The following is a 10,061-nucleotide window of genomic DNA, read 5'->3' as shown; positions in this document are numbered from 1 at the left end:
ATAGCAAAAACCCGGACACTTAACACACGCTGAGACGCTCGCGACCGTTAGCCTTTGTGCGTGCATTCAAGCGTCCTCTCGACGCGCGCATCGCAGTCTGTATGTGCGTGTCACCGGCGCTACCTTTCAGCCATTTTCTTCGACGACGCCGAGACGGTCGAGCCTTTGTGCCTGCATTCGCGCCTTGTCTTCACACTACCGATGGCGCTACTATCGCTAGATAGGAGATGAAGATGCGATTCAACGTAACGGCTGGTTACGCCTTGCGTCTTCTGTACCTTCTGCCTGCCTGAACTCCTCGAGACTTGTGGCCTGATGCAGCAACAAGAACAGCGGTGCGATTTGTGCGGACGGCCGTCAGCTCGGTAAGTCTTCAAACAGAACTTTATGAACCTTATCTAATGTACACATTTAAAAAATTATATGCAGACAGTCCGGTAGGGGGAATTAACCAAGAGTGCGTAAGCATAGGCACAACCGCTCGATAAAGAAAATTAAGGCGTAGCGTATCTAGCAATTGGCGTGCTCGTCGTTCGCTTGCGTCATCCGGCCGTTGCCTTTTCTCCTCACTGATCGGGGCTTTCGTGGGCGTTCCATATTAACTACTTGCTATCCCTGTAATACCGGTGTCACACGTACACTTCTGATCGCGATCGGCACCGATACGGATCGGAATTCTCGACTGCGATTGGTTCTCTCGCGCATTTTATGCAAAGGAGCCAATCACGACCGAGAAATCCCATCCGAATCGGGCTTGATCGCGATCAAACGTGCGCCGTGTGACATCCGTATACCTTTCTCGCCTAGGTATTGTTGCATCTTGTTCCGGCGTCCCCTTAGGCCCTTGCTGTACTTAGTGAGCGGTTTTCTTTCCTGGGGCGTCCCATATATTGCTTGCTACCTCCCGTTTAGCTTAGTTTTAGCATCCTTGCCCGGGTTTGCGTAGGTTTAAACGCCTGCTTTCTCATCCACCGCTGGTCGGCCCGGTGTCGCACTATTTCTGGGATCGGTGCGCACTGCGTTACGTTACGGAGCAATGGGAGGGAGTGCTCTCCAGCGATCGCCAGGTCGACCAAGAAGGTCTGGTTCGGCGAGCACAACTGGCAGCAGCATCCAGCGGAGCCCTGGACTAAGGGCAACCGACCGTTGTGCTAAAAGATGGACGATTCCATCTGAAGACCGCAGAAGACCAGCGAATCTAGAGCTGATAAAGTTTTTCACTCACTCACTCACTCACGTTACGGACGGTCCTGGGACGCACGATTTTCCCAGTGAAGTAGCCATACAATGCTTACGCATAAAAAAACAAAAGAAAAAGAAAAACAAATTACAGGGCAAATGTTGCTCGGTTGAGGCTGACTAATAATCATGAAACACAGTACATGCTATGTAAGTTTTTCCAAGTAAGTTTTGCCCTTTGAGGGTCGATCTTTTTTGCCATATGCGACCGCCCAGGGTCGATTTTCTTTTTTTTGCAGATTCCAATTGTTCGTAGGGACTTATCTGAAAAAAAAATTACCGTAATCTTTCTAGGGTGACTTTAAAGTGAGAAAGAAATATTTTGCGTTAGTATATATGTACTCTTCATTCATGAATAACAACAATAAAAAAGGAAATAAACTTATAAGAATTAAAAATATGATGCATTGTTATACACATAAGGCTTTGAAAATGCGCACACGAGAATATTTCGCAATTCGCAAATGTTTCTGCTCTTACACTAATATGTACTGTACATCCATAGCGTAATAGAACTGCGTAGGTGCATTCACTCAAGAAAACTTTGTGGTTGTGTGCCCGTCAGAAAAGCAAAACGTGTGGCAAACTTCCCCTAATCATCATCTTATCGCCAAGTGTGGACAATTAAGTTTTCGCGGGTCGCAAAAAAAAAGAAGCAACGGAAAGAATGCACGGCGGCATCCTTCCTATGCGCACCCCTGTAAGCGCTAACGAGCGAGAAACAAGCGGTCCGCCTTTGAGCGATTAGTAAAGAGATAGCCATCACTTTTGCAAGCGCGAGAAGCCGAAACCGCTCGCAGAACAAAATCCAAACCGCCGCCCGCCCGCCCACCGGCGCGTCAAAGCGCGAGCGGTAGTATACAGACGCGCGGGAGCAAACTAGCTCTAAAACAAACCATGCAACGAAAACCGAGAGAGGGAGGCGCACGAAAAAAATCTCCCGCATTCCCACATAGTGGCCGCATATGACAGAAAAGAAAAAGTTAGGAAATTGGCACGCGTTTTAAACGTACAGACGGCGCTGTAAATATACGGCATTGACCATTTTGAACATGTTCGCGGCGCCGTGTATTTACGTCATTGACTCTGAAAGGGTTAAGATTCTAGCACGTACTGAGCAACAGGAAGCTTGGTCGGAAAATTTTCAGGTTGGTCTAGAATTTTCTCATTGACACATTGCTCTGAAAGAGCAGTTGCTTAATTATTAATAACTAATCATGTAATTAGGCAGAATACAAAGAATTGTCAGATTTGCTCCAAGCAACGGAAAGCATGGCCTTGGTTCTGTCCTGCTACGCGGCAAGCGCAGTTTAGCTGGACAGAATTTTAGTACACCCGCCGTGGTTGCTCAGTGGCTATGGTGTTGGGCTGCTGAGCACGAGGTCGCGGGACCGAATCCCGGCCACGGTGGCCGCATTTCGATGGGGGCGAAATGCGAAAACACCCGTGTACTTAGATTTAGGTGCACGTTAAAGAACCCCAGGTGGTCGAAATTTCCGGAGTCCCCCACTATGCCGTGCCTCATAATCAGAAAGTGGTTTTGGCACGTAAAACCCCATAATTTAATTTTATTTTTAGAATTTTAGTACTAATTATGTGTAACACACGGTATATCGGCTGTTGGCTTATTAAATAAATTTAGTTAGAACTTTGCTGCTCTTATTTTCCACGGATTTTTCTCTGTGCCATAGTTCACAGAATTAGCTCGTACAGCTTAGCTAATTGTCTTTAGCGTGTGCGTTATCTATGGGTAACCACATTTCAAGTGCACAGCTTGTGGATTAGTAACAGTCAATATCCAAATAACTTTCAGCATGAAAAACAGCAGAGGTGACTAGCCATACCTTGTTGTAGTGACCCATGTGGCTCAGTTCCCAACCTACATTGGTTTTTACAACGCTCATATTGAGATTGACGTGTCGTCAGCGGCCTAGCCAGGGTGTGGCACACTGGGCATGTGCCACTGCCCCCCACCTCTAATTTTTTTTGTACCATGGATGCTGCCTGCCCTGATCCTTCCCCTTCCTCCAGCCCCTGCCCAGTCAAGTGGGTGCACACACTGTGTGCAATTTACTTTAAAAACACATTAGGCTGGCACTAATCATGATTGCTACCATTACTCACAGACTTTTATTTATGGCAAATACAAAAATATGTCATGTTTACTTAATTCTCTCTCCTCATTCTAGGATTGCTCATATCTTGCATCATGGGGGCCTAAGAACTCGCACAGCACCTCGGAAGCTTCAGTTGTGGGTGGCCAGCTGTGGATGGCACATTGGAACTGTGAGTGGTCTCAAGATATTTCCTTTAATTTTGCTAGCATAGAAAACCCTGTGGAAAGTAAAGATGTTCCAATAGTTTTATTTCTGAATTGTATATGAGTACTAGAGGAAATTGGCCCTAAATTATGAAAATAAATATTTTGCCATTTTTAATGGGGCCCTTAAACACGTATGAACCTAATAAGAAACTCTACCGATCTGTAAAGGAGGCTCCTGTGAGCATATGAGCCAAATATTATTTCACTGCATGCACTAGGGTACAGTACTGTGTCAAAACAGTAAAAAAAAACTGCATGCTCACGGCACATGCCTTTATGCAGTTGTCGAAAGCCTACAAGCAGTTAACTGAGTAATACTTGTTGGGGGGCTAGTTGGTGCATGTTTCCAGAAGAAGGTTGTAGCGCCGAAAAAGACAACACATAGAAGCGAGACGGGACAGGACAGAAAAAAAGGGCGATCAAGATGAGGTCTCCAAAAGCAAAAGTAGACTGGTTGTCATCCCGTACACCCAATAAGGTAGTCACAATTAGAAGCATGTGGCGACAAAATATAACGCTCCTGTGGTTTTTTCCGCCCCGAAGAAACTGGCTGGCTTGTGCATTAAAACGGATCCCAACAAGGTAAAAAAAAACTAAATGTAAAAAGAGACATGCAGCTCCGCTTGTTAAATGTGCCGTGGGAGTCGTATATCAAATACCTCTCACATGCGGAAAGAAGCATATGAGACAAACTGGCTGCTGTATTAACGACCGATTAGCGGAACATAATCGGGATTTACAAAATGGCACTGGTTCTCATCTGCTGCATCACTCTAAAGCCTGCGGAGAAGAAAGGAAGATTAAGTGTGTGGCAAGGCTGAGAGAAGCAAAAGTTTTAAACAGAAGTAAGGACCAGACAGCCCGTGAACTGTTGGAGGCCTTCTATATCAAAAGAAACAGTAGCAATTGTGTTAGCGCCCCATCTATCTCCATTTATAAGAATGAAACTGCTTTTTTAGATACACGGGCATGAGATACGTGCGTGCCTCACCTATCTTTTATCCTCTTTCTTTGTAGAAACCCTCACGCGCATGTGTGGTTCTTGCTACCTATCTTGATTTGTCCTTATATTCATTCACATACGTGGTGAATAAACAGTTGGAAGTTGCGCCTGTCCCATCTTGCTTCTGTGTTGTCTTTTTCGGTGCTACAACCCTCTTCTGGAGCCACAAGCAGTTACTGGCTGGTTTCATGATGGCGAGAACATTCTCAGCACTACTGTTATTGCAAGTTTTAAGTTAAATAAATGAAAACTATATGTTGTAATAGGATGTAAAGTTGGGTGAGTTGGTATACTGAGCTGGTATAAAGGCAGAAAATGGGACAATAACAAACACGTGTCTCACACTGCATCAATGGAGGTTAAAGGAGCATAGCATGTCACTAAACAAAAATGACCATATGCACAAGTGTCCACACATTGCTGTCATTACAAATGCTCACTTTTGTTCAATGAAGCAGTTATTCTGTACTAGTTTAAGGACCTATACATGAGCTTAGTAGTTGAAGCTGGCAATATTGATTGCAAAGGTGCTGACTGAATCAGCCAGCCTTTATTTGCACTATCTCCAAAGGAGCTGGCATATCTTGGCTGCTGCTCACTGCAGTAACAGTTGCTTACCTAGACATGTGTTTGTTTTTAATTTTTTTTATTTGATTGTGCAGGTGTATATATGGAACCCAGATTTCAGTGATTAAACTTGGTTGAGAGTTAGTGCTCATCCCATTTACTGCCTTTTGCTCGTGTCTCGTCTATTCGTGCTGTTCCATTTTCTGAAATTATATATGCCTGCACTCTCAAGAAGTCTAAAAAAGCTCTTCATCTTTGCACTGCCGGTCTGCACATAACAGCTGCACGTAGCTGCATCTACTGCACATGGGCTCTGAGATAGCAGTGGTGTTCTGCATAGTGTAGATACTGCAGCTGCCATGTAGTGCCACAATGAGCCTAGCCATCAATATGCTACAAAAACGGAGAAAGCTGCTCATCAACGTGATAAATGTGTCTAACTCCCCTCATGCATGAAGGATTTAGAAAATGTTTGAGGCAGATTTGTGAAGTGTGGATGCTTTAATAGTGGGTCATTGCATGCTTAGTTTGAACAGTGTTTCAGGGTCGCTATAAACCAAGTAAAGTATAAGTTTTGCAATGATAAAAGATGTAATATCTCCACTCCTCAGTTATCTCCCTGTGCAATTTGTCGTGCTTTTAAATTTCATCCTTTTTTTTTCCTGCAGGATCCTGTGACCACTCGCAATATTTCGTCAACCAAGGCAAGCAGGCTCATGTGAGATGCCTGGAATTCGCTATTTTCGGTGCCCAAGATGCAGCTGCTCTGCAGTTTCATTGAAGTCACTCTTCCGTCACCTTCACGTAGCTCATGGACATGAAAGCAACTGGGTCTGTGGCTTGGCTGGATGCATGCAAAACGTCAGACTGTTTACTTCATACAAGAAACATGTGTACAGAAGACACAGTGACATATTGAAGAGGCCAGTTCCCAGCATGAATGCAACTTCAAACACTGCAGACACCACTGGAAGTGCTGCTGAAACTGGTTCAGATACTCTTGACGTCTTAGGAGCACTTGGAGAAACAGAATGCAGTGAGCTGTCCATATCCGGTGATTCAGACTATGTGAAGCAGCTTGCAACATTGTTTTTGAAGTGGAAGGAGGGGCGACGACTTCCAGAATCGACATTGCATGAAATAGCTAATGATGTAATATTCTTTGTAAAAGCTCTTTTGGAAGACGACCGACTCCAATCTAGTGTAGAGGTGGCTAGAATCATGAAAGAGGTCCTACATACAGATAGTATGAACTATCTGCTGACAACTGCAGGTCAGTCTTCGTACTGGAAAATGCACTTTCCATTTACTAAACCACAAACAGTTATTCTTGGAGTAGCCAGCAATGGGAAAACTGAAACAATGGAATATGTGCCTCTGTGTGATGTGCTCAAATCTGTCCTTGAGAATGTGACATTATCAGGGAACTTTGATCACCCAGTTAAATTGGAAAATTACATGTGCTCAGTGTTTGATGGAAGCGCATTTTCTGACCACACATACTTTGCTGGTGACACCAGCAAGATTTGTTTGCAACTTTACAGCGATGAGTTCGAGGTATGCAATCCTATCGGTAGCAAACGAGGCACACACAAATTGACTGCAGTTTATTTCTCAGTGCTGAATTCGTGTGCGAATCTCCGCTCACAGTTGACAGGAATTAACTTGGCACTTCTAGTAAGAGACAAACATGTGAGCACGTATGGGTTACCTAAGATAATTGCACCTTTGCTTGAAGATGTGAGCAGGTTAGAAAATGAAGGCATAGTTGTGAATAAGAAAGTGCTGAAAGGGTCAGTATTTGTGTTCACTGGTGACAATCTTTCTACTCATAGAATGGGAGGGTTTAAATGCAGTTTTTCTCATGGCAGAATTTGCAGATATTGCATGGCACTGCGAACCGAGATTAATTACAAGCATCTAGAGACTGACTATGTTTTACGTTCGCCAGAAGGACATCGTCATCATTTGTCAATGCTAAGTGCTGGATTGCCCACCACATCACTGTATGGAGTTCGGAGCCCCTGTGCTCTTCAGTGTCAAGGTTTTGACCCAACTCAGCACTTTCCACCAGATATTATGCATGATATGCATGAAGGTGTGCTACCATTTTCACTCAGGCACATAATTCGTTATTTAATTTCAAAAGGATGTTTTTCTCTTCAGTTCCTGAACAGTTGCATTTCCAGATGGAAGTATGATCCAAGTGATGTTCGAAATAAGCCAGAAGCTATTTCTAACACATTTCTCCAAGCAAAGGCACCATTCAAAGGGTCAGCTACGCAGTGTTTTTGTCTGTTCTGCCATCTTGCCCTGTTCGTAGGAGAGTGCGTACCATCAGAAGATGAAGTCTGGCAACTTTACTTGCTTCTTCGTGATATCACGGATATCATCATGTGCCGGAAGCTTCCAGTCTCATATATAGCTTACTTGCAAAGAAAAATTCAGCTTTTTTTGCTAGACTTCAGCAGGTTGTTTCCTTCTGTGTCTTTTCCATGCAAGATGCACTACCTCATACACTATCCCTCAATAATGCAAAAGTTTGGCCCTTTAATTTTACTTTGGGCGATGCGCTTTGAGGCTAAACACCAGTATTTCAAGGATATTGCTCGTAAAATCCACAACTTCAAGAACCTTTGTCACACTCTGGCCATGTGACATCAGTTCTTTCAGTGTTTTTCCATTATTAATGGGGAGGACAGGGGCATTTTGGTCAGTGCTGGTTGTTGCCAGGTGCTGCATGAGCACCTATCTGACATTGCCAAAGAGTGCATCATTCAACACAACTTGAACGCTGCGTGTATATTTTCTGCAAACTCTGTTACAACAAATGGTAGGACATACAGAGTAGGGTGTGCCATTGTCAGCAGTGTCCATGATGATTCCCATCCACAGTTTTTGCAAATATGCGAGATACTTTTTGTAAACAAGATTCTTGTAGTTGTAGGAACGGTATTTCGTACCATTTGCTTTGATGAGCATTTTCATGTATACGTTGTACAGACTACAGATGACCACCAGATTCTGTGGTCATTTCCAGAGTCCGATATAGAACCTGTATACTTAAGAGAGCACAGAGGTCGAACAATTGTAGGTGCTCGTTCAGGATTGTTCTAGCCGAGCTTTGGTGCACCAAGCTTGGTCAGTGTACACTTAAATTTTTCAACTTTATATCATTAGTAAAAACTAGCAGGAGTAGCATGCCAATAGCTTAGTGATTATTCTTCTGCGTCATTGGAGGCTAAGCTATGGTTAACTGTGTTTTGTAATGCTGCGAGATTTTGGTGCTGTTTGTTTCTGTTCTCTTGCTCACTCCTTTATTTGTAAAGTTATGTGATGATATTTAAAAAATGCTTATTAATGTCATGGTTATTCCACATTCTTGTTTGCATGTCTTCTAATTGTTGCCATTACAATGATACATTTTCAAAGTTCTAAGTGCATACATTTCAAAGTGTCACCACTGTAAAGATGCCGCGTCCTTACAGTGGTGACATTCTGACTTTTACTATATATTTGTAATTTTCTCACTTACAAAGCCGTTCTCGACATGAATGACAAATTCATTAATACAGAAGCTGGGAACTGTAATAACAATGTATTTTCTTGTGCATCGAGTTTACCTTGTCTCACCTACTGGTATGTAGCCTGTGTTTGTACGTACAAGTGTCTCACTGCCGTGTTATTTATTAGACTATCTTGAGCCCACATGTCCATCCCACCAGCTATTGTGATGGAATGGGGCATGTCAGAGCTATGCAGAGTGTATCTGTATGAGCACATGTATATTGTACAGGCTTGATGATCATAATATACAATTTACTGGTTGTGAGCAAACAAAGTCTTTGCCAGAGGAGGGCTGCCACCTTATTCCATGAGCTAGTGGGCCTCGGCTGCCTTCAGAGCTCTGTCAGTCTGTGCTATAGCTGATTCTTGGGGTTCAAGCTGGACAGCTTGGTCTCCCATTGCTCCTTGGTTGTGTGCATTGGAGGTGTGTTGCCCAAGACCTCGGCAACCCACACCTTGTGGCATCAGTGTGTGTGAGGGACACAAGTTTAACATTTTAATAAAATCATTCTTTGTGAACCTAAGGCACTTTGAATCTGCCCATCTATCAGCCTCCTACACTGCAATACCACTGTGGTGGTTTCATTAACTGGGTGTATATAATTGTGCAATGCATGACAAAGATAATGACATGTCATGTATGTCATGACATGAATGGCATAAGTGACATGAGGCCATTATGGTCATTCGTTAACTGGGTATGTATAGAATATGCACGAAATGCCAAACGAATGTTGTGACACAACATACATGCTATCGCATGATTGACAATGTCGTGGTTATTTCTTTAACTAGATATATATCAGAATATGCATTGCATGTGTCCATGACATATATGCAATGACATGAATGGCATGAATGACAATGCCATCGTAGTCATTTCTTCAACTGAGACAGAGGCGTAGCATTCTCATTTTCCCAGGGGGTTGAAGGGGGGAGAGAGGGAGCGACCCAGACAGCATTGCTCGGCTAGGGAGTAGGTGCGTGTTGGTTCTCGCAGCATTCACTGTCTCTGCAATTTTTTTTATCGGAAAGGTGCAGTCGGTAGTGATCCAGAGGTGATAACGTATGTAAGGGGGATATGTAGTTTTTCTTTTTAACTGGCTCTTACACAGCTCGCAGATACCTGCTGAAACTAAGGCTTTCTGATGGCTGTGTGTAGTTTTTTTTTATTACATACCTGAGAACTGCAGCAAGTCCTACTACTTGTATATCTAATAAGATTAGAACAGTATTCATATTTAAAAGTAAATGCAGCTGGTAATTGGCGCTGTCTAAAGTATGCGGCCCGGGGGCAGCCAGGTAGCATGCGTCTCATGTATGGCCAATATAAATGCGTAACCTGCCAACATTCATTTATCA

At 43.5% G+C, this 10,061-nt stretch overlaps 1 protein-coding gene across 1 annotated transcript; it reads left to right on the top strand.

Moving 5' to 3' along the window:
- Nucleotides 1-268: 268 nt before the first annotated feature.
- Nucleotides 269-9,213, top strand: LOC140215374 (uncharacterized). Its single transcript, XM_072285965.1, has 3 exons — nucleotides 269-365; nucleotides 3,429-3,525; nucleotides 5,801-9,213. Exon 3 carries the CDS (start codon nucleotides 5,856-5,858, stop codon nucleotides 7,788-7,790), a length of 1,935 nt encoding a protein of 644 aa, XP_072142066.1. The 5' UTR covers nucleotides 269-365; nucleotides 3,429-3,525; nucleotides 5,801-5,855; the 3' UTR covers nucleotides 7,791-9,213.
- Nucleotides 9,214-10,061: the final 848 nt, after the last annotated feature.

The sequence above is a fragment of the Dermacentor andersoni genome, chromosome 1, assembly GCF_023375885.2.
Source record: "Dermacentor andersoni chromosome 1, qqDerAnde1_hic_scaffold, whole genome shotgun sequence".
In the NCBI taxonomy this organism is placed as follows: domain Eukaryota; kingdom Metazoa; phylum Arthropoda; class Arachnida; order Ixodida; family Ixodidae; genus Dermacentor; species Dermacentor andersoni.
Note: the sequence above shows the minus strand (reverse complement) of the source record. Positions and strands in the feature narration are given on the sequence as shown.

Bases quoted from the DNA above. Each gene is read 5' to 3' on its own strand.
- LOC140215374 (XM_072285965.1), top strand. From the start codon at position 5,856: ATGCCTGGAATTCGCTATTTTCGGTGCCCAAGATGCAGCTGCTCTGCA.